At 49.3% G+C, this 27,294-nt stretch overlaps 1 protein-coding gene across 3 annotated transcripts; it reads right to left on the reverse strand.

The window, feature by feature from the left end:
• Window positions 1-5,968: 5,968 nt before the first annotated feature.
• Window positions 5,969-27,240, reverse strand: DEF6 (DEF6 guanine nucleotide exchange factor). Of its 3 annotated transcripts, none has more exons than XM_019738825.3 (11): window positions 26,680-27,236; window positions 15,585-15,725; window positions 14,768-14,953; window positions 12,445-12,681; window positions 12,213-12,359; window positions 10,192-10,300; window positions 9,719-10,017; window positions 8,496-8,662; window positions 8,185-8,383; window positions 6,753-6,843; window positions 5,969-6,552 (listed from the first exon to the last, which is right to left on the reverse strand). In XM_019738825.3, exons 1-11 carry the CDS (start codon window positions 26,773-26,775, stop codon window positions 6,329-6,331), a joined length of 1,896 nt encoding a protein of 631 aa, XP_019594384.2. In that variant the 5' UTR covers window positions 26,776-27,236; the 3' UTR covers window positions 5,969-6,328. The 3 variants fall into 3 exon arrangements, with proteins under 3 accessions (XP_019594384.2, XP_088651938.1, XP_074188941.2); XM_088795812.1 differs by lacking the exon at window positions 26,680-27,236 and adding an exon at window positions 25,201-25,426; XM_074332840.2 differs by lacking the exons at window positions 14,768-14,953; window positions 15,585-15,725 and having other exon boundaries at window positions 26,680-27,240.
• Between the last annotated feature and the right edge of the window lie 54 nt (window positions 27,241-27,294).

A 27,294-nucleotide genomic window follows, 5' to 3' on the forward strand; every position in this document is an offset into this window, starting at 1 on the left:
TCTTTCTGCTTTTTTTTTCTTCTACTTTTTAAAATGAATATGCATTACTTTTGTAATTCAGAAGTCAAACTCTTTTCCCTTTGAGATTGAAGTAAGGATGGATTGTGGAGATCAAAGCCTTCCCTAAGATTTCTGCAAATTTCTGGGAATTCATATCCTCCTAAATCTCTCTGCTTCTAGACTCCTGCTTCTGCAGGGCTGTTGTAGTCCCACAGTTCAGAAATCTAGAGATGAAACCCCACCCTTCCTGAGGACTGCCCACACCTCTTCCCACATGAAGCATTCAGGGGCATAGACGTCATTACGATGCTCTGGGCCCTGGGGCAGGGTCAAATGATGCATTGCTGACAGCTTAAACCCACACAACAGACGTTCTTTAAAGCCATTTTCACATCCCGAATTGAGTTTTTCTAACTGGCCCTTTACCCCTTAGAGCCTGGCTTTCTCCCAGATCACGACCTCTCCTCCCAGCTCCACTATTCTCTCCTTTATCCTTCCCTCTGGAGAAAAAACAAATCCCTCAGTCTTCCCAGGCAGAAAGAGACATCTTAGCTGTATCTCTTCATTGCTAGGTTTCCTGTCAACACTCAAGCCCTTTAGATCTCAGTTTCTATCCCTAACAGGCTTATTTCCTTAATAAAGACAGCTTTCTCCCTAAAAGAAACTCCGGGAGCACTATTAAGATACTACAATTTCCACCTCATTTCATTTTTATATTTAAAAGCATGTAACATTTAATATACTCTATTTAATAAATATAAATTTAACGTTTAGATTATCTAAACAAAGATGATTTAGGAATTATCTCTATAATTCCATTGCTCGTTGCAACATTGTTTAAAACAGCAACAAAAAACTAGAGATAGCATAATTGTCCAACAGCAGAAATATTCACGCAAGTTATGCTCTATGCTCCTGATGGAATATTAGGCAGCTATTAAAAATGATGCCTACAAAGATTTGGTGAAAAAGTGGAAACTGTTATGATCTGATATTCAGTGGAAAAAGCAGAATCCCATAGTATGTATAGCATATGTAGATATGTATACTGTTTGGAAAACAAAAAATTAGCCTTGAAAAAACTGGTGGAAGTAAACACTAAAATGTTATCAGCAATTGTGCCTGGGTTGTGGTTCTGTGAGTTTTTATCTTTCTATATTTTTATTCTGAGCATGGCTTTTCTTCATCATGGAAACATGGCTTGTTTTTTAAGAACAAAAATAAAAATCTTCCTTATATTGAGCAAAAATTTATAATATATCCTGCGGTGTTCCTACCCAGTAGTCTTAGTTCTAGCCTTTGGAGATAAACTAAGTCAAATTGTTTTTCATATAAAAGCCCTTCTGATGTTTGACACCATTCTATAGTTTTTCTTCTTCAAGCTACAGCATCCCTTGTTCTTCATATAAAATGATCACGGTGCCTTTTGCCACCCAGATTGCTGGCCTCAGAATGTGCCGTTTTGTGTATATCCATCCTCTTCAAGGCTTTCCTTAGTTTTCCACCTATTTCCCATATTTGGGGAATCTCCCACCTTAGACTCTTCTTACACTGTAGAAGCTAAAAATGTCAGGCATTTGCTACGAGCATCCTTTGTAGCTAAGACTTAGCCACATAACCAAGGTTCCACCAATCAGATGCACTGGGAGCTGGGAAGATGAAGAACTGGGTAGCGCACATAATCCATTCAGGTAAGTGGCAGAGCAGCAGCTCCACCCGACTTCCAGTTGTAAGAAGCAGCAGTTGTGAGAGCATCATCCAGCATTGATGATATTAGCCATGGAAACAAAGTATCTGTAAGAACTGTTGTGTGCCATGATTTGGGATATTGTTCCTCACTACACAGCCTCCAAGCAGGCTCTTTCATCCTCCCAATTATTTAAGGAGCTTCTCTATACTCTATTAATAAATTCCGTTTTTACTTAAATCTGTCAGTTTCTGTTCTTTGAATCACAAGCCCAGACTAATACAGCTTCCCTGAATCTTCATTTTGACTAGATATGCCCACAGGCACAGCTCAGAGTGGGAAAAGTTGGTCCCTACCAAGTCTCTGCAACATTTTCCAGACCCACCCGAGATTTCAGCTACAAAAACCTGCTCTGATGCCCAATTACAATATAACTGAACAATAATTTAAAATGTGCAGTAAGAAGGCCAGATCGGTTTTGAAATAGAGTCTGACCTCCTCCACAGCCATTTCAGGCGCCACAGCTGGCGCAGGTGGGGGCCTCCTTGGCATTCCTCCTCCTCCTCCTCTCACCTACAGCAGGGGCCAGAGAGGCAACTTTCATCTGGGCAGACACTGCGTTTGAGGAGGAGGCACCTTGCATGTCCTGGCAACAGTTTGCCACAAGCCTCTTGCTCTCTAGCCAGTCATTCCTACTCATCTGTGTTCGTCTGAAAATAAGACCCAGCCGGACCATCAGCTCTAATGCGTCTTTTGGAGCAAAAATTAATATAAGACCCAGTATTATATTATATTATATTATATTATATTATATTATATTATACCTGGTCTTATATTAAAATAAGACCGGGTCTTATATTAATTTTTGCTCCAAAAGACACATTAGAGCTGATGGTCCAGCTAGGTCTTATTTTCAGGGAAACACGATACACAAGCCACAGAGGGATGACCTGAGACCACAATGGCTGTACTTTTCATGGCCCCCAGTTTACGGGTATTTCTGAAGACATCAGAGATTGTATACACTCTGCTTTACCCATGATGTTGAAAAAGACAGGAGTAATTTGCTAACCCTGGAATTAAAAGACTGGGAAATATCTTCTCCTGCGCCCAAAGAATGTCCCCCAAGATGAACTGACAGCTTTTCCTGCCAGTCCCAATGTGGATTGCTTTCAGGCCTCAGGGTGATGTTTCTTTCACTGTCTCAAACTTCAGCTATGCCTCCCTGTGTCCCATCAATAGAACATTCAAAAACCTAGAATGGACTCATTTACAGGTGAGGAAACTGAGGCTTAGAGGTTGGCTTGCCACCTCCAGTCTAAACTCTACCTAGCTTCCAAGAATGTCTATAGTCAGGCCTCATTCTACCTTTCTAGTTACAGGTCCTTCATGGTAGTACCTTCAAAATTGTTTGCCCCTCTACTCCTAAAAGAATTTATAAGAACTATGCAGCTCCTTCACATTTTTAAAGTGACATCTAATATTTTTTTATCATAAGTTTAAAACAATAGTTGCAGAGGATATATGTAACTTCTACTATTTAATAAATATTGACATTTTAATATAAAACTGCCATATTACCTTTTTAAATATATTGAATAATACTCAAATCCCATAGTGATTTGATGTTCACCGTTATCCATTTTAATACATGAACAAGCCCTTCTTTTGCAATTAAAAATTTTACATTGTCTCTTTTTCTCCTTGTACTTGCTATTTCCACTCCACTTACCTCTCAATAATCTAATCTTAATGTCACATGTTTTTATGCTTAAAAGTATTTTATTGATCACCATATCACACAGCTCTGCATCCAAAATATGTATATAAGTTGAAACTAAATTTTTAAAAATTTCATGCAACTATAAAGCTGTGAGAAATTTTCTTCTGGTTTGAGTGGCTGTTACAAATATTAGTAACACCCAGTTGAGCAAAACATCATAAATATTATGATTTTTATAAATATCAAACATAAACACAAAATACATTGGAAATGAAATGCATGGGCTACTTTTTCCCCCCAGGTAGTTCATATGTTCATAGTTGAATATTACTTGTTGTTAGAATGAGACTTCATTCAACATCAATTCTAGTCCTATTTTTTTCATTTTTAAGCTGAGAAAACTTGTTCACATAATAAGTAGGTGGGAATTGAGGGTTTTGATATACCAATGGCATCTAACTCTGAGTTGTTTGCCCAAAAAACCACAGAGATCTATTATAAGAAAAAAATACCATTAATGATTTTTTTTCAGCTGACAATGTGGTTATGTCCTTTGAAAACAAAGACTGGGAAATCTCCTGACTTGAAAACAAAAAGAATTTGTTGTCCAGTTTCTGAGCCTTTCACTTTCTCAGCACCCACAGTCCTACACTAGCATTTCACATTGTTGCTTTGTTTAGTGTTCCAGGAAATTTACCCTTTTGGGTAGTCCATTATTGAAAGATAGTGAACCTTGCTACTGAAAGTATGGAAGGTGAAACTGGGAAAGATGAAAGCAATGTTGGTAAAGCGAACACTTGGAAGTTGAGGCTCTGCAAACTGATTTTCTTAAAACTGGGTGCCCTAGAGACACCCCACAGCAAGAGAGGATGATTGATGCTCCCATCCGATATCCAGAATCCAGAGTTCTTGTGCCCATAAATGTGATACGCTTCTTTCTACTTGTATTGTTCCCATGGTCTTCTACTCTCCGTTCTTATTTATTAAAAATTTTAAGGGCCATCTTGAATCCCAGCTCCTAGCTAATGCTTCCTTTACTTTTTTTATTTTTTTCTGCATTCTTACCACACTTAAGAGTTTGAGCACTACTTCCCATTCCTGAAATATGCATCATGTTTTACTGGCAGCTTTGTTCCCTGACACTTTAAATAGATTATAGTGAAGTTCCTTGCAGTGGAGTATGATGTACTTGCAAAAGACATGAATTTCATATCAGATAGCAGTACATGAGTTCTAGGAAGGCAGGGGCTCTCTCTGTTTTGTTCTGTGCCACATAGCCAGCACCTAGCACAATACCTGGCATATCATAAGAGCTTAATAATTTGTTGAATAAATGAATGCACTTGAGTTTGAATCTTACTTTATTGCTTTTAAGCTGTGTGACACCCAGCCATTCATTTTAGAATGTATTTATTCACGAATTCATTCAAGAAACATCTGTTGCATGCTTACTAAGATCCAAGCCCTGCCCTCAAGGAACTCAAGCTGGTGAAGGAAGGTGGAAAGAACGCCCATGAGCAGGCCCAGAGGTAAGAAAAAGGAGGGAGCTGCTAGTAGAGCTATAAAGCAAAGGCATGGGATGTCTTCCAGATCTTCGCAGGCCTTGAATGCCTGTGGAATACATGGGAATGTGAACTTGACTGTCCAGGTTACCATGGAGAGACTGGAAAGAGGGAGAGTCAAGGACAGCTCTGCACTTCAGAAAGCCCATTCAGGCAGCCATGGGGAGAAGGGTTAGCAAGCAGACCCAGTTACGCTCTTATCCAGTTGGGAGGTGACGGGAGCCATAGTAAGACAGTGGCCATGAGACACGGACCCAGTGGGGTAGGTTTGAGAGTGACCAAAAAAATCCGATCAGTTGGACTTGGAGAATGATTAGCTATGGGGCAAGATGGAGAAGGAATCAAAGGTAAGCACGCAGGTGGAAGACACAAAGGCCTTAGCCACCGCAGTTCACCGTGGGGATAGAGAAGGAGGGATAGATACGAGAGTGTGAAAAAGAGAGACTCTACTGGATGTGATGATGGGTTTTGCATGAGGGGGATGAGAGGGAGGGAACAAGTCATCCCAGATTCCCAAATCTCCGTCTTAGGTAACAAGGTCAGTGAATCAGATAATATGGGAAGAGAAGCAAGATTGGAAGCCTTTGGACAAGTTACCTGAGCCTCAATTTCTCCACATGTAAAATGAGCATAATAATACCTACCTCTCAGGGCTGCCATGAGAATTAAATAATTTGGGAAATTGCAGGGTATAGAATGGATGCTCAATAAAAACTTTTGGGTGATAACAATAACAGTGCTTGCTTATGTGCCAAGCACTTAATCCTCACAACAACCCAGTAAGTTAGGTACTATTATTACCTCTATTTTACTAACACGGGAACTGAAGCTCAGAGAGGTACAGAAACTTGACCAAAGTCACCCAATTAGTAAGTGGCAGAGTGTACTTTCCCAGCCACTACACTATACACCTTATTCCTTCTAGGCCCGATAACTGGACTTGAGGAAGGAAGAGAAGAAATGGCAGGAGAGACGGACAGCAGACCTGATCAATGATTCACTCCAAGAGCAGTTTTTATTTAGAGATGTACCTCCACAACTTGGTGGCAGTCTGGGGGCAGATGGCCCGTGGCTTGCTTGTTCACTCTTTCCCAGCCCAGGGTATAGGGTCCTTGGGGTTAAGGCACAGGGTCAAGTTCTCAAGAATCAACATCCCAGACAGCCTAGTAGTCTGTGGCCTGGGGCTGGTGCAAAAAATAAACTAGGTTCCATTGTGGACTGTTTCATGGTTGGAGGGCTCGGCCCCTGCAACCAGGACCTCAGCTCCCTCTATTGCAGGGGTCAGTGTCACCCACAGGCCAGCTGTGGCCAGGTCCTGATGGGGATGAAGATGCAGGGAAAAGAGGCTAGCAGAGGCTAATTTTCTGGTTCTGGGTCCAATTTATCTTCCGGAGGGGTGGAAGCCGAAATGGGAGCCTCATCGCCACCATTGAGGGACTTCTCCTGCTCACTGGTGCTGGGTGAGGGGGTCCTGTTGCCCTGGGATCCCCAACGGGTTAGGCGCTTTAGGGAGGAGTCACGGCGGGCAAGTAGAGGGGGCTGGAAGCCTGTGAAGGAGCTGCTGGTGGTGGGACGCTTGTCTGGCAGAGAAAAGGCAGGCATGAGTTAGGGAAAAGGTGCATGCAAAGGGGAAAGGTCGGGGGGTCTTACCTCGCCCTTGGGAAAGAGGAGACCCTCCTGACTCTCAGTCCTGTGCTGGCTCTTGAGACCCAGATCTATCCCTTTCGCCTTCCCTTCTCCCGCCTCACTCCAGGAAAGTTCCAGGGTCACCCCTTCTCACCTCCAGGCTCAATTGGATGCATGAGCCGGTTCATCTGGACATTCCAGTGTTTCACGTTGGTACTGGCCTGGCGCAACTTCCGCTGGGCAGCCTGTGGAGGGCAGAGCCAGTAGGAGTGGGTCAGAGACACTCTCCAAGACAGGGTGTCTTTACTTTTTCAGGTTCACAGACCCCTTAGCATCTGACAAAGGCTATGATCATTTCAGAAAAACTCATGTATGTTCACAAATAGTTATGTATATGCACAGAGTTGGTGTGCAATTTCAGGGGACCCATAGGCACTCCCCCAAGGGTAAAAAATAATCATAATAGGGCCGGCCTGGTGGCTCAGGTAGTTAGAGCTCTGTGCTCCTAACTCCAAAGGCTGCCGGTTCGATTCCCACCTGGGCCAGTGGGCTCTCAACCACAAGGTTACCGGTTCAACTCCTCGAGTCCTGCAAAGGATGGTGGGCTCTGCCCCCTGCAACTAAGATTGAACACGGCACCTTGAGCTGAGCTGCCGCTGAGCTCCCAGATAGCTCAGTTGGTTGGAGCGCGTCTTCTCAACCACAAGGTTGCCAGTTCGACTCCCTCAAGGGATGGTGGGCTGCGCCCCCTGCAACTAGCAACAACAACTGGACCTGGAGCTGAGCTGCACCCTTCACAACTAAGACTGAAAGGACAACAACTTGACTTGGAAAAAAGTCCTGGAAGTACACACTGTTCCCCAATAAAGTCCTGTTCCCCGTCCTCCAATAAAATCTTTAAAAACAAACAAAAAAATTATTTAAAAACATCATAATTATAGTTTCCATTTATTAAGCAGCTAAGATGTGCTAAGTATATTTATTGTCTTATTTAACCCTCAGAAGAGAAGTTAATAACAAGTGCAAAGAGGTTAAATGACTTGCCCAGGGACACATGTTGACCTCTAAACCATTGTATCACACACCTCTCCAGGAACTAATGCAAAAACCTCTGCTCCAATGTCACCCAGCTGTTAGCAGTGGGGTGGGGGGACTATAGAGGAACTTCCCCTTTCTTTGCTACATATTTCTGTGTTTGAATTTTTTTACAATGACCATGTAAGCCAACGAAACAAAATAAGCAATATTAAAAAACAACCAAAAAGCCAAAAAACAAACAAACAAACAAAAAACAAACCCAAAACCCGCTTCTATGGAGATTTGGGCTCCAAGGAGTGGATGGAAAATACAGGGATAGCAAAATACAGGCTTGGAAGAGTAGGAGGAAAAATTTTGCCCGGATTAATAATAATGATAAAAATAGCAGCTAATGTTTCTTCGGCCAGTGAAACTCAGATAGGTTAGGCAATTCGCTGGAGGTCACACAGCCAGACAAGACAGAGCCAGGGTTTGAGGAAAGGCCCTGGCACCTGAGTATTCCCATGCTCGCTCTGCCGGCCTCCATCCTGTCCCACCCCGGGTCTCACCTCCACGTCCTCATCGGCCCTCTGCCGGTTCTGCCGCACCTCCTCCAGCTGCTGCTGGGCCTGCTGCAGGGAGCGGCTCTGCAGCGCCATCTCCTGCTGCAGCTCCTGCTTCTCCTGCTGCGCCTGCTCGATGTAGCGTTCCTGTTCCTCCTTCAGCTGCAGTAGCTGCTTCAACTTCTCCTCTTCCTCCTCCAGCAGTCTGCCGGATGTGCACTGTGTTGTCTCCAGAGCCAAGGCACCTGGCAGGTGCTCAGCAAGTGGGACGATGAGGGAGTCAGGGAGGAAAACCAGAAGGGGTCCCTCAGTCCTACCTGGTCTGGGCTAGGCGCACGGCCTCCTCGTCCTGCCGAGCTTTCACCTCTAGTTGCAGAGCCTCCTGAAGCCTCTGCTGCATCTCCTCTAGCTCCTGGATGCGCAGCCGCTGCCGAGCAGCCTCCTCTTTCTTCAGTTCCATCTCAGCCTGCATGGAGGCCCGGGCCTGCGCAGGGACGAAGAGCAAGGTCAATGGGGGCACAAGGGAGGGAGGCAGCAGGCATGCTGTCCTTGCCCCAGGGTTCTGCTAGGCTGGCCCAACCAGCTATGTCCAGGTGAGAGTCTGGGGAGTTCCTTCATGTCAGGGTTTCCTGATCTGATCCTTTCTGAGAGCCTGACTAGGACAGATAATTATCAGTGAACAGATGCTACATGGGAGAAAGGGGCTCAGGTCACCCCTTTCCTAGCACCAGTTTTAGTAATTATTATATATGAGTTATAATTAAGGCTAGTGCTAGGAAGGGAATGACCATAATTATAATTGTTATAACAACTAAGTGTTTCCTCATTTGATCTTCATCATACCTCTACAAAGTTCTATTAGCATCAACATGTCACTGATAGGTAATTGAGGCACAGAGAGAGGCTAAGCAACTTGCCCGAGGTGACGGGCTCTTAAGAGGCAGAGCTGGGAACGAATCCAGAATCCAGAGTCTCTGACTCCACTTCTAGATCTCTTAAGTCCTAAATCTAATTGCTTCTACACACCTAGTCCTCCTCCACATTCGTCCTGCCTTCCTCCCATCCTGCATCCCCCAAACTGGTTTCATTGTAAACTCAGAACTTAAGTCTAGTCCAACCTATTCCATCCTTGATCCAAACTCATCCCTAATCACGTGGTCTTTAGCCGGTCCTCAGTACAAGCCCCGCCCACAGCCAAGGTCTCGGAACGCGCTCCAATGTACACCTAGCACTCAGCTCCAGCCCCACCCATCCATTGGCTCAGGCCCCGCCCCACACCAACTCTCCCCTCACGCCCTAACTCAGTCAGGTTCCTGCACCCAGCACCCTTATTTATCCTACAGGCCTCGCCCCTGGCACCGGCCCTGCCTCATACCCATATTTCAAGCCCAAGGGCTCTGTCTCAAACCAACACCCTTCAGCCCACCGGCTCCGCCCTCGGCACAGGCTCCGCCCCAGGCCCCGCCCCTCGGTCCTCAGCTCAGGTGCCTCTCCTCGCCGCACCCCCAGCCCTAGCCTGCGCTCCCGGGGCCGGCCCCACCTGCTCCGCCTCGCGCAATTGGACCTCCAGCGCTTGCTGCAGCTCTCGGTGCTGGCTTCGGCGCCGCTCCTCCTCCTCCTGCAGCAGGCGCTCGGCCTGCCGCTGCGCCTCCTGCAGCAGCTCCAGCTCCTGCAGCTTCCGCTCCTTCTCCTCCTGTAACTGCTGCAGCCGCAGCAGCTCCTCCTCTTTGGCTGTCCGGCGCCGCTCCCGCTGCTCCCGCTGCTCGCGCCGCTTCTGCTTCAGGTCCTTGTGCAGCGACGTCTTCCCCTCGGCCTGCAGCCGGATCGCCGTCTGGATGGCTGCGGAGGGAGAGGGAGGGGGTCAGTAGGGGGCTAGCCTGGGGCAGGAAAGGGGTCTTAGGAGTCGCTCGAGGCCAGTCTCCAGCGTCCCCTTGGGCAAAGTGTCATCACCCCCTTTTCACAGATGAGGCGACTGAGGCCCAGCCAGAAGCAGGCCACCCAGTGAGCACTCACCAGCGGTCCACTCCTGGCGCTGGCGCGTGTCTGAGGCGCTCATCTCGTAGGTACGGGAGGCCGTCTTCACACAGAACATGCAGCGCTTCCCCTCTCGGTCAGGCAGCACCTTGGAGAGGGCAGGTGGCCCCAGGCAAAGCTGGCTTCACTAAAGTCAGGGCCACACGTGTCCCGCCCGCCCCAGGGGTGCTCCAGCTCTAGCCCCTACCCCTCCTGGCTGACCATCTTCCCTGGACACCCCTCCCATTCTGCCAGGAGCCTGCGTGGCCCGGCATAGAGGTTAGTTATGGGGGTAGTTGTGTCGCCACGGTTCTTGTAGTCTTAGCTCTTTGAAGGTGGGGTGGGGCCATTTTCATCTTGGCATCTGTCCACCGGGCCTAGCATCTAAGTTGCCACTCAGTATTTATGCAGATCATTCTTGAACACCTCCAGTGACAGGGTCCTCACTATCCAGACCATTCATTTTCACTGGCTATGCCTGTTGAGAACGTTCTCCATTCATTCATTTCACAGATATTTTGGAGTGTCCACTGAGTGCCATTCATTGTTCTAGACATTTGGGATACTGAGGTGTGCCTAACAGACCAAATCCCTGCCTTCCCTAAGCTACATTCTACTGGAAAATAGTTAACTACCACGTTGAGTTTCTTGTGTTCTAGGGTCTGTACTACTGTTCTATATGCATCATTTCATTCACTCCTCCCAGGCAACCTTGCCAGGCAGGCAGTATTACCTGTAAACCTCTTTACAAAGAAAGAAACTGAGGCTCTAAGAGGGCCAGGGACTTGCCCAGTTTGCACTGCCTATTAGTGGTGGAGCTGGGATTTCTACCTAGATCTGTGCTCTTTCCACATTTGACAAAAATGGACAGAAACTGGGGTGGCTGTAGTAATTTTTCTAAAGTGTAAAATGACAAGTGTTGGTGAGGATGTGGAGAAATTGGAACCCTCAGACATGCTGGTAAGAACATAAGATGGTGCAGCCACCACGGAAAACAGTTTGGCTGTTCCTTAAAAAGTTGAACAGAGTAACCATATGGTCCAGCAATTCTATTCCTAGATAGGTACCCAGAGAAATGAAAACATATGTCCACCCAGAAATTCGTACATGGATATTCATAACAGCATTATTCACAATAGCAAAAAGATGGAAATAACCCAATGTCCATCAATGAATGAATGGACAAACAAAATGTGGTGTATATCTACACAATGACAATTAGTCAGCCATAAAAAGACATGAGGTCCTGATTCATGCCACAACATGGGTGGGCCTTGAAAACATGATGTTCAGTGAAAAAAGCCAGACCCAAAAGAACAAATATTGTACGATTCCTCTTATAGGCGGTACCTAGAATAGCCAAAAGCACGGAGATAAAAGGGGCAGGGGATGAGTTGTTGCTTAATGGGTGTATAGTTTCTGTTTGGGGTGATGAAAAAGTTTTGGAAATAGATAATGGTGAGTTTACACAACATTGTGACTGTTCTTTATGCTACTGAATTGTACACTTAAAATGGTTAAAACGGCAAATTTCATGTTAGACATATATTTTTACTATAATTTTAAAATTTGCTGTTTTAAGCCTCTAAAATAATAATGGACAGAACCAAGGAAGGAAAAGGGAAGGGAAGAAGGTGAGGAGAGAGGTGTGGAGAAAGAATAGGCAGGTACAGAGTTGCCAAAGGGAATGAAATTTGGGGAACGGAGAAAGATCTTTAAAGAAAATATTGAGAAAGTTTTGCTGTGTAGCATGAGAAATAGGCCATCTCCTCTGATATCTTTAGCAAAATCCACCTTACTTGCCAATGACCTTAGTATCTGATTTGCTGTTTTGTTTTTTTTAAAGTCCCGACATGGATAAAAACGGCCTTGAGGTATATTTGGGTTACACTCATCTAAGCAGAAATTTGTCTCTGTGGCATTTCTCCATTCGCTCTCCCCCTGACCCCTTTGTCCTCACACCACACTGGAGACCTTTTGAGCCCTGAGACGTGCTCCACCCCTTCACCTGTCCCCCTCACCTCCACACAGCATTGCGCATCCAGCGGGATAGTACCCCTCTTCTCCTTGCACTCTTCACTCCCAAAGTAGCAGAGGCAGCTGGGCTGCAGCTGGAACCAGCGTTCTGCCCAGTTCCTCCTCAGTTGCCCTCGCTTCCACAGGTAGCCCTGCCAGCCAGAGCAAAGTCAGAGGCTTCCCTGCCCCTCCCCCACCCCTCCTTGAGGTCCTCCCCAGTTCCCAGCTTGGCCTGACCTGCTTCAGGACATCTTGGATGAGCTCCTGGTAGACCTCGTGGATGGCCATGCTGAGGGTGTCCCGCCCCACGCCACGCAGACAGCGTCCAGAGTTGAAGAGCTCCAGGAACTGCCAAACACTGAGTCCCCCGCTCGTCTGGGCCGCCTGGGCCTCCTGGGCCAGCAGCTCCTCCAGCTCGCCCAAGCCCACCTCCAGGCTCATGCTGCTGAGCACCTTCTTCAGCAGGTACTCCACCTGGAGGGGGAGATGGAAGGCCTGATGACTACAGCAGGCTGTGTTGCGGACACCAACACCAGGGGGCACTCTTACTGGGCTCCCAGAGTCTGCGAAGTGGGGACTAGAGATGGGTTGGGGGCCAGAGCAGAGGACTGACTAAATGCTGGTGGACGCCAGGGTAGAGATTTAGGAGGGGATCCTGGAGCCCCAACCCCAATTCAGGCATCCTCTCCCCTTTCCCAACCTCGAGTCCCACTCCTTCCTGCCTTAAATTAAGGGCAGGGTGAAGGTGGGAGCTGAGGGCCGAGGGCCAGGCAGAGGCAGCAAATCATAGAAAATATCACAGGGGGTGCGAGTGCCCTCTCATCTAATACCCTCACTTTGCAGATGGCAAAACTGAGGCTCAGGGAGGCCCCGGGGCTCAGGCGTTTGGAGTGCCCTGCTCCTAACGCTGAGGTTGCGGGTTCCATTCCCACATGGACCAGTGAGCTGCGCCCTCTACAGCTAAGATTGTGAACAACAGCTCTCCCTGGAGCTGGACTGCCGAATGCTGCTGCGGGCTGCTGCGGGTTGCTGTGGGCTGCCGCCTGCTGCTGTGGGCTGCCGCGGACTGCCATCAGTGGCCAGTGGCCAGCATGAATGACCAGTGGCCAGCGTGAGTGGCCGGCAGCCGGCGAGAGCTGCCGTGAGCTGTTGTGAGCGGCCAACCGACGACTGGAGACCAACTGCCTCAGCTGGGGGGAGCGCAAGGCTCATAACACCAGCATGGGCCAGGGAGCTGTGTCCTACACAACTAGACTGAGAAACAATGGCTGGAACCTGAGTGGGGGTGGTGGTGGGGGGAGGCGGAAGAAGGGGGGAGAAAAAAACAACTGAGGCTCAAAGGGGGAACTTGCTCTAAAGCACACAGCAAGTTGGTGGCAACCAGGACTTGATTCAGCCCTCCTAAGTCCCATTTGAGTCCTTCTTTCCAGCCCCAACCCTGGAGGGTCCTCCCCTATGGGAGGGCAAGGGGATTGGGGGTGGGGGTAAGCAGGGCAGGGACAGGAAACTTGTTAGAAAGGAACAGGAAGTAGTGGTTGGGGTACATCCTGCTGCATTTGGTTCACACTGCATGTTGATCACAGCAGCAAGCGGCCTTCTGAGAGGCCACCTTGCCCAGACTGGCAGGGATCTGACAAGGGTGCCCACCCAGGTGTCTGTGGAGATGGATGTGTCCCTCTCTTGCCCCAGCAGCTTCTTGGGAAACTCTCTCCAGGACTTTCACTCTGGGGGCTACTGGGTCTCAGCTGGGAGTGGGGTCCAACAGTTCAGGGCTCAGATGGCTCCCCTCGCCCTTCCCACAAACAGAAGCAAGGATTCAAATCGGAGTGGTTAGACATGCCAGTACTTCTTGTGAACGCAGAGGACCCCTCCCCCGCGTACCCTATTCTAAAGACCTAAAACTACCCCGGCATCTTCACAGAAAGAGGCTAAAGGGTCAGGAGACGGCTGAAGGGATGGGGAGAGAGGTGGAGAAGAGTGGGGGGCGGTGCAGTTGATTGGGAAAGGGGGGCCCCTGTCCGGGGCTTCACCAATGATTGAGGAGGGAGGGGTGGGATTCCAGGCCTCTCTACCCAGGCTGCCCACTTGGGGGGCCTGAGCGGAGTCTGCCTGGCTCTCCCCTATATTGTAGAAGACAGGAACGGGCAATTTGGAACCAGGCCTGGACTTGGTTGCCCACCTACAGTAACTGGAGTGACGTCCCAGAAAGGTCTCCCTTTCCTTCACATAGCACCCTTCTCAGATTGTCACAGTGCCTAAAATTCTGCCATTTGATCTTAAAGGTTTTGTTTTTAAATGCTCAGTAATGTACCAGGCATTTACACCTCTGTGCAAACAGAAATTGCAGACAATTTTCCTACTGTGAGGGCCAGCAGAGCCCTGAAGGAAGTGTAGTTTTGGTTCTCCTGGGAGAAGGCACAATTGCTCTGATATGGGCTATTTAGGTATCTGGAAACAGCTGGGTGTGGACAGGGAAGACAAAGAAGAAAGGGCATGTGGGAAAGTACAAGGGCAATTTGGTCCCAAGTGAGTCAGTCCCTGGGGCTGCCATCACCCTCACCTCATCGGGAACCATGATCAGAGGGTACTTGTCCTCAGACAGGAAGTTGAAGAGGCACCAGAGGCGGAAGGCATCCTGATTGGAGAGCATGTTGTTTCCGTTGCTATCCACCCGGTAGTTCTTCTTGGCCGTCAGGGTCCAGCACAGCTCATCAAAGTGCTCCTTAACAAAAGCCCCCTCCTCCACCTGCCACCAGGCCAGCACATCAGCCAAGAAGGCTGCCCCATCTCTGTTCTACCCCCAAACTAGGCACTAGCTGGTTTCTTGGGGTCTATTCCCCTGTTCCCCATCCTGCCAAGTCTGGGCTCTAACTTGAGGCATCCCTGAGCTGATTACTAGGTAACTAGCTAGCTGCAACCTGCCCCCCGCCCCCTGCCCCGCACACACAGCCACACCCGCCCAAGTCCCCTGCCAACAGAGAAACTCTAGTCCCTCAGCCCAGTCAAGAAAGAAGGGGGGAGTGGGACAGGGAAGAAGAACCTGAGAAGACAGTGATAGCTGGAAGGAGCAGTGGGGACAACACGTGGGGGAAGCTGGAGAGCCTCTGTAAAGGTGACAGCTGGAAGCTGGAGGTGAGCTAGGCAGGGATAGAAGCGTGGAGGCTAAGACACAGATGAGGGAGGTGGAAGGAGAGTTAAGTGGGGCACGAGGGGCAAGCATCTGGGCTGTGAAGGATGGAGATGGAAGAGCAGGGATGTACAGTGAGGACAAATGTGGGCATTTCTAGGGAGGAGGAGTTGGAGAGGCCATGTATTGGGGTGCTGGCAGGGCTGGGAAGTGGGGAGAGATTAGAGGTGCCTTCCCCATGCTGCCCCACCTTGTCCAGGATGTACTTGTTGAGGTAGGGCATGTATCCCTGGCTGGACACGGGGCCATCATCATCATCTCGGAAGTGTTCCTCCAGAGCCACGGGGTCATGGGGGATGTGCAGGACCGTGTACAGGTTATGGGACAGCACCTGAGACAGAGTGGCAGTTAGCCTTCCCGCACGCCAACCGCAACTGGGCCCAAAGACTGCCCCACGTCCCTGTCTGTCTCCAGCCCCATGCTGGCTAAGTCCTCTGCACACGTTATTCCATTCAGTTAGAACGAAAACATGTATACACACAGTGGAATATTATTCAGCCATAAAAAAGAATGATATGCCATTTGCAGCAACATGGATAGATCTTGAGGGCATTACGCTAAGTGAAATAAGTCAAAGATAAATAATCTCGCTTGTATGTGGAATCTAAAAAACCAAAACCAGGGCGTCCGGATGGCTCAGTTGGTTAGAGCGCGAGCTCTCAACAAGGTTGCTAGTTCCATTCCCGCATGGGATGGTGGGCTGCGCCCCCTGAAACTAAAGATGGAAAACAGCGACTGGACTTGGAGTTGAGCTGTGCCCTCCACAACTAGATTGAAGGACAACGACTTGGAGCTGATGGGCCCTGGAGAAACACACTGTTCCCCAGTAAAAAAAAAAAGTTAGGGCTGGCCCGGTGGCTCAGGCGGTTAGAGCTACATGCTCCTAACTCCGAAGGCTGCCGGTTCGATTCCCACATGGCCCAGTGGGCTCTCAACCACAAGGTTGCTGGTTCAACTCCTCGAGTCCCACAAGGGATGGTGGGCTCCGCCCCCTGCAACTAAGATTGAACACGGCACCTTGAGCTGAGCTGCCGCTGAGCTCCCGGATGGCTCAGTTGGTTGGAGCGCGTCCTCTCAACCACAAGGTTGCCGGTTCGACTCCCGCAAGGGATGGTGGGCTGCGCCCCCTGCAACTAGCAACGGCAACTGGACCTGGAGCTGAGATGCACCCTCCACAACTAAGACTGAAAGGACAACTTGAAGCTGAACGGCACCCTCCACCACTAAGGTTGAAAGGACAACAACTTGACTTGGAAAAAAAAAAAAGGCCTGGAAGTACACACTGTTCCCCAATAAAGTCCTGTTCCCCTTCCCCAATAAAATCTTTAAAAAAAAAAAAAAAAGTTAAAAGACTAAACCAAACCGAAAAACCCTCATAGATTCAGAGAACAGATTGGTGGTTGCCAGAGGCAGGGGTGGGGGAGGGGGAAATGGATGAAGGGAGTCAAAAGGTACACACTCCAGTTATAAAATAAGTCATGGGGATATAATGTACAACATGGTGACTGTAGTTAATAATACTGTATTGAATATTTGAAAGTTGCTAAGAGAACAGATCTTAAAAGTTCTCATCATAAGAAACAAATTTTTTTTGTACCTGTGTATGGTGACAGATTTTAACTAGACTTACTGTGATCATTTTGCAATACAGTTAGTTGACTCTTGAACAATGAGGGGGTTTGGGACGCTGACCCCCATGCAGTCGAAAACCCATGTATAATGTTTGACTCCCCCAAAACTTAGTAGTCCTTCAGTATCTGTGGGGGATTGGTTCCGGGACCCCCTCAGATACCCAAATCTGCAGATGTTCAAGTCCCTTATATGAAGTGGCGTAGAAAAATGCATGCAGTCAGCCCTCTACATCTGTGGATCCCCAGCCATGGTTTGAAAATACTGTTTGGATCTGAGGTTGGTTGAATCTGTGGATGTAAAACCTGCAGATAGGGAGGGCTGACTGTATATTTATTGAAAAAAATTGGTGGGTAAGTGGAGCCGCACAGTTCAAGCCCATGTTGTTCAGGGGTCTACTGTATATATAAATAGTGAATCATGACGTTGTACACCTGAAACTAATGTGTTATATGTCAATTATACCTCAATAAAAAAGCCCCCAAAACTGAAACTTACATACTCGCTATGCACCAAGAACTGAGCTAAGCACTTTATATATAATTCATTGAACCCCCATAACAACTGATAATATCCCCATTTTAGAGATGAAAAAAATCCCCAAGGCCCTAAGACATTAAGTAACTCTCCAAGGTCAGAGAACTGGCAGAACTGGGATTCAAACGCAGGCAGCCATGCTCTCAGACACTTCATTAGGTGTCCTCTTTCTGCAGACAAGGACATTGAGGCTTAAGGGATCAGGAACTTGCCCAAGGACCCAGAGTGAGCAAGAGCCTGGGATTCAAACACAACTCCACAGGTCCCAAAGCCCAAGTACTTGCTACGATGCTGGGCTGTCTACAGGGAGACGGCCTGTCGTCCCAGGGCGGAAGCCCCACATTTACCATTGTTTCCACCAAAGACTCAGTGTTCAGGCTGCAGAGTGCCCGCCACCCAGGGGTATCTGCTCTGGGAAGGCCGAGTGCAGTTCCAGTCACTGCCCTTTAAAGGTGGGAGGGAGCTGGAGAGGGCTCCAAGGAAAGGTCATGAAAAATGGTTCATGGGATGTGGAAGGCAAGGCTTAGAAGGAAAGGCGGCCATGACGGTGTGGAGGGGGGAACACGAGTTAGTTAACAAACTCATAATATTAGAACAAAGAGGTCGAAGTCTGAACAAGGAAATCAGGAAAAAAATAAAATTGCCTTGGGGTGATTCTGTTACAGCACACATCACAGAAAGCATGAATGATTAGTCGCTATTGCACAACTACTGTGTGCCAGCCACTGTCTGAGGTGCATTCTATACCCCGTGTTTAATCCCCACAACCATGATACACAGACATTAGTATCCCTGTTTCTCAGAGGACGATACTGAGACTCAGAGAGGTGAAGACTAAATGGCATAGCTGAGGTTGGGACTAGGTGTGCCAGCGCTGAAAGCTGCCTCTCTATTAGAATACTGACCCTGAGCCTCTTTCCCAACTAGACTCTGAACTCCGGACACAAGGTCTCAGTCCATCTTCATGTCCCAGAGCCCATGTCCTCTTCAGCTCACCAAAGGCAGCCAGCAAATGCTGCACATGAGGGCTGATTCCATCACCAGCAGTTAACCTTGGAACCAGTTCGTCCGAGGCAGGAGCTGGCACCATCTCAGAGATGGCATGTGCGTCAGATCTTTATTTCTTCATTCTCTTTTGTGAGAGGAGGGGGAGAAAGGACTGAGACTTCTCCCCAGTGTTCTCCTGAGCCTCGGGTTCAACTGGGCAAAGGGAGATGTTGGGGGTTCATCAAGAGCATCAGGGTTTTTATTTTCCCTAACTTGCCTCTGGGCAGCCAACCCTGATCCCCACCCCAACCCTCTTTTGCACACTCTTCAAATCATCTCATATGCCATCTTTGCCTTTGCCTTCTCTTGTTATAGAGGACATCTGAAGTTCCTTCCTGATGAACTCTGCCCCCCTCCCTTATTTTGGTGATGGAGACTTGATTTTCCTTTAGGAAGTACCTCTCCTCCATTCTCAATATCTGTGGTATTGACCATTTTCAGCCCTGCCCCACCTGTATGCAAGGGTGGGCACATCAGAAACACAGTGATTGGTTCAAGGGTGGGCATATGACCAAATCTGGGCCAATGAGAATCAGCCCTAGGAATTTTACCTCCTCTAGTGAAAAAGAGGTATATATACTCTTTCCATGGGATTATTAAGTTGTTAGAAGATAGATGCATCTGACATCTTTGTCCCTATGTGGGAAGTGCCTGCTTAAGAATAAAGCCATCGGGGCCGGCCCGGTGGCTCAGGCGGTTAGAGCACCATGCTCCAAACTCCGAAGGCTGCCGGTTCGATTCCCACATGAGCCAGTGGGCTCTCAACCACAAGGTTGCCGGTTCAACTACTAGAATCCTGCAAGGGATGGTGGGCTCCGCCCCCGGCAACTAAGGTTGAACACAGCACCTTGAGCTGAGCTGCCTCCCACATGTCTCAGTTGGCTGGAGCATGAGCTCTCAACCACAAGGTTGCCAGTTCAATTCCTCGAGTCCCACAAGGGATGGTGGGCAGCGCCCCCTGCAACTAAGATTGAACACGGCACCTTGAGCTGAGCTGCCACTGAGCTCCGGGATGGCTCAGTTGGTTGGAGTGCGTCCTCTCAAACACAAGGTTGCCGGTTCGACTCCCATAAGGGATGGTGGGCTGTGCCCCCTGCAACTAGCAATGGCAACTGGACCTGGAGCTGAGCTGCGCCCTCCACAACTAAGACTGAAAGGACAACAACTTGAAGCTGAACGGCACCCTCCACAACTAAGATTGAAAGGACAACAACTTGACTTGGAAAAAAGTTCTGGAAGTACACACTGTTCCCCAATAAAGTCCTGTTCCCCTTCCCCAATAAAATCTTTAAAAAAAAAAGAATAAAGCCATCAATGGAAAAAGCAGAGTCAAGGGATGAAGATCCAGAAAACATGGATCCAGCCATGCCCGTAAGCCAATGCTATGCTTGGAGTTTTGGTTATGGGAGCCAATAAAAAACATCTCCCTTAAGTTATTTTGAGTTTGGTTTCTATCACTTACTCCAGAAGAGAATTGACTAATACATCTGTGATCATAGGGTCCCAATCCCCTGGCTCAGTGCTTAGCACTTATAATCCAGGGCGACTAACACTAGAGAAACAGCCACTTCTGCAGTGACAGGTGTTGTTCCAAGAGTTTTACATATTTGCACCTGTTGCCTTCTGGCCTCTTTTCAAACTACCCAAGTCCTTATCTTCCTTCAAGCCTCTTAAAGTACCTCTTTGAGGAAGCTTCCTGCATAGTCCAGCCAAAAGCCTACACTTCAGGGGGGGTGGATGGGGGCACCTGGAAGAGCAGGGACCTTTACTTTTCAGTTGTGAAGCCTTGGATAAACTTCATCTTCTGAATCTGTTTTGTTGTCAGTAAAACAGAGGATAACAGAGGGGGTGTGAGGATGGAGTGAGATGACACATGTGGTGCCAGACTTAGGTCTGCACAGAGCAAAGGTTAGTTCCCTTCCTGTATAGAAAATGTGATTTTTTTTACCTAACAAATTAACATAGATGCAAAAGACTGGTAATATGAAGCTCTGAGGAGGCTGTGGAGCAACGGGGACTCAAATGCCTTACTGGTGAGGTGTGAATTGATAGTCTCTCTCTGGATGGCAAGAATCTATCAAACTTAAAACTGGGCATGAGCCCAGCATTTCTAGACACCTACAGATGCTCACGGGAACAGAGCAAATGTCCAAGAATGTTCACTGAAGCATTGTTTGTAATATGAAGAGTTGGAGACAGCCTGAGGCTCCCAGACTTTAGTCTCCTTTGTAAAGACAAGAAGGGGGCCTGCTCCACAGGGATTTTTAGAATGAAGAGCTTAGCATAGACCCTGCTGCCCAGCGCATCGCTTACCAAAAGTTGTGAGCTATTTTATGATTATATTTTTATAAACAGATATGGAAAGATATGCATAATATTACTGGCAGGTGAAAAAAGCAAGCTGTAGCGTGAAATGTATGTAAACACAGGTGTGCAAAGATTAAGGTGGAACTATGTCAAACCGCTATTTCAGCACATCAAAACAACCAAACGTCAGCAATTTCACATTGTTCACCTTAATACGTTTATTTGTATGTAGAAAAGATCTAGGAGACTCAGCAAACTGTCAGCTATCACTTCACCTCCCCTCCCTAGGGAGGGGAGGGACTGTCATCTTTAACATTACACTTGTCTTTGAAGTTTATTAACCAGTAACATATTTGACTTTTATAACAAATTTCATCTTTTTAAAAATTATATTCTTCTGCACTCTGATTATTTTTTAAAAAAACCAGGAGCATATATTGTTTTTATGATAAAAAATGTGAAACTATAGATTAAAAACAAAGGGTGTCATTAACCTCTGTTATTAATGTACGCTGTTATTAAGTTGCTGTCAGAATTATTTGGCTGTTCCGTCTGTGTGAGCACTGCTGCATGCGCTACATTCCTTGAGCGCCACAAGGACTCTCACTCCAGGCTCGGGACAATGTCCCCCACAGGCTGAAAGCTTTTGACTGACTCGTCAAGTCTAACTTCTGTGCTCCAGTGGTTTCTCGCTGTTCTCTGAGTAAAATCCGAGGCCTCAGGCCATGTGAGCGGCCTGCGGCACCTTCTCTGACCTCGTCCCTCTCCCTCGCTTCTCTCCAGCCACTCGGGCTCCCTTGACATTCCTCAGACAGGCCAGGCACACTCTAGCCTCAGGGCCTTTGCACTTGCTATGCCTTCGGCCTGGAACATTCTTCTCCCAGGTTATGGCATGGCTCACACCCTCCCGTCCTTCCAGTCTTTACTTAGAGGCCCTTTTCAGGGAGGGCTTCTCTGCTCACCTCGTGTACCTCTATAACCCCATCCTCTCTAACTCCCATTTCTGCTTTATTTTCCTCCATGTCATGTATCATCTTCCATCACATGATATATTTTTACTTATTTCATTGATCATTTGTGTTCTCTGACTGCAATGTCAGCCCCACAGGGGTGAGGATTTTTGTCTCTTATTCCCTGCTGTACCCCTGGGCCTGGAGAAGAGACACTTAATAAATCTGTTGAATGAACTTAAATGCTTCATGGACAGAAGCAGGAAAAATACAAAAGTCAGACAGACATGGATTGAACCTCTCTGAGCCAATGAACCTCACAGGGCCTGTTTTCATCTCTCTAAAAAAGGGGGTTCAACCAAACAATGTACAAACCGCTTCCTACCCTGGGATAGAACCTGCCACACAGCAGTCATTTGAGCTATTTCTCTCCTTGGTTCATTTGCCTACACTGTCCTCTAAGACCTACCTTCCTCACCTGTACCTTTTGCCACGGAATCTGGGGCGCCCAGGGTAGAGGCTCCGACCCCGGTGAGCCGTCAGGTGTCAGGACAAGGAGGAATTAAAGGCTCTAGACACTCAGGGCTCAGGGTTTCTCCCCAGAAAGCTTAGCAGACCTCAGCCAGCCAGGCTTCCGGTGCTTGGGTTTGGGTGGGGGCCGGGTGGGGAGTGGGTGTGACCAGAGGAGGGTCCCACTGGAAAGGAAATGGTAGGGGTGGAGGCCCGTGTGCAGGAGCTCACCTGCTGATTCTAATCAATCCTCAGCCCCGAGGCAAGGACTCTCATTATCCTCGGTTAACAGATGGAGAAATCAAGGCTCGGAGAGGCTAAACGTCTAGCCACACAAGACTCCCAAGCTCTATGCTACGTTGGCTCTGGCTGAGCATCAGAATCACCTGGGGAGCTGGTGAAACTGAAATATGCTGGGGCCCGCCCAGCTCCACTGACTCAGAGTTTCCAGGGGTGGGGTCCAGGTGTCTAGTTTTCACAAGCTGCCACTGGGCCTCCCTCAGCGAGAGCTCCCACAGGCTCCCCAAGCACCCGGGGAGCCCCTGACCTCTGGGCTAGCAGCCTTTGACCTTTAAGAGGCTCCACTTATTCACTGTTTCCTCTGGAGGCATGTGGGGGAGTGGTATTCATCTGCGGGCCTGGATTTCCCTAAAAGCTCAAGTGCAGGGATAGGGGCTGGTGCCAGGCCCACCGTTCTGTAGTTTTTAGCCTTAAGGAGAAGATGCAGATACAAGGGTCTGAGAATCCATAAAAGCACCAGGCAGTGACTGCAGAGAGAATGAATAACGTCGTTCTCTCTCTGCTACGTGGCCTGTGTAGTCTTTAACTGTATCTAAGGGCCAAGTGAGTCTTTAAAAATATACAGATCCTTTTAAGAGTTACTGAATGTATTTTTCTCAACCAGCAGGTAACTACAGCTTAACTACTATCACGAGGGAGGAACACCATGTTTAAAAGGTGGGGATCTCTGCTGAGAACAAGAAGGGGCAGGAGGGGATGGGTATGGCCATCAAAGGAGACAGGCTCAGAAAAGGGAAAGGGGGTCCTGTACCGAGGCTCAATTTCACCTACTTGATGTACTTCGTTCACGTTTATGTTTGTAGGTTAACTGGACAGCTTAGTGACCCCCAGTTCCACCCTCAGGCTTTATAGAGGAGAAACTAGAAGTGCAGAGATGGGTGGTGACTTGCCAAGGTCACCCAGCTGGGGAGCAGGAGGCCTAAACCTCTGTGGCTTTGACTCCAGCGCTCTGCACATCCTGCCCCAACCCGCCCCCCCCGCCCCCCCCCGCCGCCCCCAGGAGACCAGCCGCAGGTAGGGACCCGGACAAAGCTGGTGACTCCAGCCAGCAGGCTCTTGGGCTGTAGTTGTTCTTAACTTCCCCTCCACCAGCAAGGTCCTCGTTGTCCCTCTCCAGAGGAGGTGGGGCCTGAAGCTCTCAGAGCTTCTCAGGGGGCAAGCCACCCTCCCTGGGCCCTAGGACTGCGAGTGCCTACTGGAGGCTCAGGAGCCGGGGGACCTGACAGAGCCAGAAGGGACGCTCCCAGTTTGCCCTCCCTGCCTTCCCCTGCTCCTGTCAGTCAGGGGGAAGTAGGAGGCCTACTGCCTCCTGAAATCCTCATGCAGCCAGACCCACTGCTCTGCCCACATCCCGTCATGGCCCCTCACCCCAGGCCTCACCGTAGCGGAGAGAGGAGACCAAATTCTCAGCTGAGCCCCCTCGAGACCTAAAACCCAAGCCGTTCCCCGAGGGAAGAGGGTGTGTCCATTAGGAAACCCAGCATTCCCGAAGCTGCCTTTCCTGCAGCTCTGTCAGGACAAATCACTCAAGTTCTTCAGAGAAGGAGATTCTGGGGACCCTGCAAAAACTCAGTCCTCAACTCCTAAGAAATTTTGTGTTCAACCTAAATACATCCTGGGCAGAAATTTCATTGCTACTGGTCTATTTTTGGTGTTCTCAACCCAACTGGACAAAGGCCATTGTACTTTCTACAAGAGTCCAAAGGAGAACTCATCTGATCTCTCCCCCAAGTCTTCTTTTCTCCAGAGAAAACAATCCTGACTCCTTGGGCTGCTACTCAGAGGGCTGGCTGTTCTTCCTCCTCCCTGTGGCCTCATCGTGGCTTCGCCCAGGACAGCCAGTGGCAGCCCTTCTATGGACACATCCGGGGATACGTGGTGACTGTCACAGACATAGCTTGCCACGGCTGGCACAGGTCTCCGGCCTGGTCCCAGCCAAAGACAGGCTCACCCCATCTTTTCCCTTCTCCCCAAGTCCTTTCGGGGGAGAAGGTGGGCCCTGCTGGTATATCGCTTTCATCTGTCTCTTCCTCTGCCTTCTGACCACTTCTCTATTGCTCCTTTGCCTTTCCGGCACCCCCACCCCCCACATTATCATTACTTCCTCCCATTCCAGCGTCTACCACTTATGGGCTTGGGCTTGAATTGCCTTCAGTACACTTCCCTCCAATGACATGGGTCCCACCATTTCTGCCCCACCCAGGACCCATCTGACATTCTCAGTGCTACCTCAGATTCCCAGTGAACCAGTGTTCTGTCGAGAGTGGGGAGGAATCTATCAATGATCCGTGTGACCAAAGACACTGCTGGCAGTGGGCTCAATCTGAGCTGTGATGTGCTACAGACAGCAAACAGTTCAACTATGCGAGCTCTCCACGGAATTTTCCCTGCAAATACTCATCCTGTGGGGGTGGGAAGCAGGCATCTGCCCAGTCAGAGGCTCAGGCTAGAAAGCTTTACTGGCTGATGGCACCAGGAAAGGGGGAACCCCCTGAAGGATGTATCCTCCATATGTGAGGGGCATACCTAGCCTGGCGAGGTCACAGGAGCCACAGGTAATGAAGAGGTAGAAACTAGTTCCTTGAAGACAACAAACTATGGGGGTTCGGATTGTTCCTGTAAGATAGGAAAGGAGCAGCGTGGGAGGGGGATGTAGAGCACGGAGCTTCTGCAGCGACGGATTTTGGATGACTGAAGACCCCACTAGATGACATGATCTGCAGTAAGAGGATTTAAGAAGAATATAAGGAAGATTCTGCCTGGTGGGACATTCTCCCAGATGATCAAAGGTGGTAGTGGATTCTCCCCTTCCTGGGGTAGTCAAGAACCATAGCTCACAAGTCTGGCTAAGGGATCGATTATGGGATAGGACCAGTTTGGGACATTCAATTTCATTGCCTCCAAGTTCAGCAAAGTATGGGGTTGGAGTGGGGGTGGAGGATTACACCTATCCTGTTCCATTCATGTCTCTCAGGTTTCCAAGCACCTCCTACTCTGGTCATTAAGAATGGAGGTGTCCTTGAGACTGAACCCCTCCTTTGGGGATGCACAGGGGAGACACCAGGAATCTAGGGCCTTAGCTTCATGCTAGGTACATAGCTGGTGTTCCATAAATATTTGTGGAGTAAACGAATGAACCCCTACGGCAGGTCCCAGAGAGCTGAGACCTACCCTGTCTCCCAGTGTTCCCTGGTTCCAATGGCCAAGGGCCTTGATTCTTCCCCACTAATCGGGATGGAGAAGGCAGCACTAACCCAGGGCCGGAGAAAGGAAGGAGAGAAAATTTCTGGCCTGCCAGGAATTGTCTATGGCCAAGCAATGAACTTGAGGGCAATCATTGATGCGGCTCTCCCTGGGCTGATTCTACTCCCTCCCTCTCTGAGGTCTCAAGGCCAGAGGCAACAATTTCCCGACCTGATGTGGGGGGAAGGGAAGGGGAAGCTTGGCAACAGTCTAATGGGGTCTCCGTCCTTGCCCCTTCCCCGCTCTGTCCCACCTGAGAGGCGGTGTTCAGAGGAGCTGCTCTGCAGGGTGACCAAGCCAGCCTGGTTTGGGCCGAGAGAGGCTCGTTAAGCCTCTGTCAGCTCTGGGAGGAAGTGACTGACAAGTACTAGGTAACTGTCTGTCTTCAAAGTCAGGAGGAAGCGGCAGGAGGGAGCAGGGTGCCTGCCCAAGCTTGACTCTGGGGAGCTGTGTGCTCATCACATGGAGACGGATGGTGCTGGCCCATCGCCCTCAGAACCACATGATGCCACCGCCACCCTGCCGACAGCTGAGGGGCAGAGCTCAGGGCAACGGCTCTGCGTGTGCCTCCCTGGTCTCTGGACAGTGGGCAGCAGCCTCCACCGGCCCACGTTGCCCCGTTACCCAGTACGGCCCCCACCCTAGGCCTGGGCCTCTGGATGGCTGGGTGCCCCAGGAGCAGCAGTGTTCACGCCTGGCTCCCAGGCAGCAGGGACTGATGAGGTGTCTGCCAGCCCCCCCTGGGTCCCGGGTGCCCCTCACCTTGAGCTGGGACTTGGAGACCTTGCCGCTCTTCTCCACGTCCAGCGCGGTGAAAGCGTACCAGATGGATTTAAGCAGCTCCTTGCGCAGGGCCATGGCTGAGGCGCCCGCCCGGCCCAGGGGCGGCTCTGACACAGAGATCCGGTTTCAGGAAATGCAAACCAAACGGCTGCACAGACCGCAGAGGAGCCAGGACGCGGAGCAAGAGCTCCACCTGCCTGCTTGCTGGCAGAAACCGGCCCGTTGCGCTTGCAGTGCTCAGCGGCCCCACTGCCAGCGAGGCAGGTGGGACCAAGCCCGAGAGCTAGAGCCCCAGTTGTGTTCAGCCTGGCCTCCTGGGCTGCCAGAGGCAGCATGCTGTGCGAAAAGGCCAGCCAGTCCATCCTGACTTTGGAGTCAGATGGGTGTGTGGGTGGGGGTGTCCTCTCTCAATTCCACACTCACCAGGCGGGAGCCTTAGATAAGTTACTTCTCCTCCTTGACCAGTTTTCTCATCGGTAAAGCAGGAAAAGTACCCACCTCACAGAGCTGTAAAGACTGAGAATGGACGTGAAGCGCAGAGTAGGCACTGGACAAAGCATTTCTTTCAGCGCCATCTAACATGGTTGTGGTGGG

The sequence above is a fragment of the Rhinolophus sinicus genome, chromosome 2 (assembly GCF_057876585.1).
Source record: "Rhinolophus sinicus isolate RSI-liver-muscle chromosome 2, RSI-T2T, whole genome shotgun sequence".
Taxonomy (NCBI): domain Eukaryota; kingdom Metazoa; phylum Chordata; class Mammalia; order Chiroptera; family Rhinolophidae; genus Rhinolophus; species Rhinolophus sinicus.

Bases quoted from the DNA above. Each gene is read 5' to 3' on its own strand.
- DEF6 (XM_019738825.3), bottom strand. From the start codon at position 26,775: ATGGCCCTGCGCAAGGAGCTGCTTAAATCCATCTGGTACGCTTTCACC. The intron at 12,360-12,444 runs GTCAGGCCAAGC...TCTGGCTGGCAG, and splicing joins TCCAAGATGTCCTGAAGCAG to GGCTACCTGTGGAAGCGAGG. The intron at 8,663-9,718 runs GTGGGGCCGGCC...GTCCCTGCGCAG, and splicing joins AATTGCGCGAGGCGGAGCAG to GCCCGGGCCTCCATGCAGGC.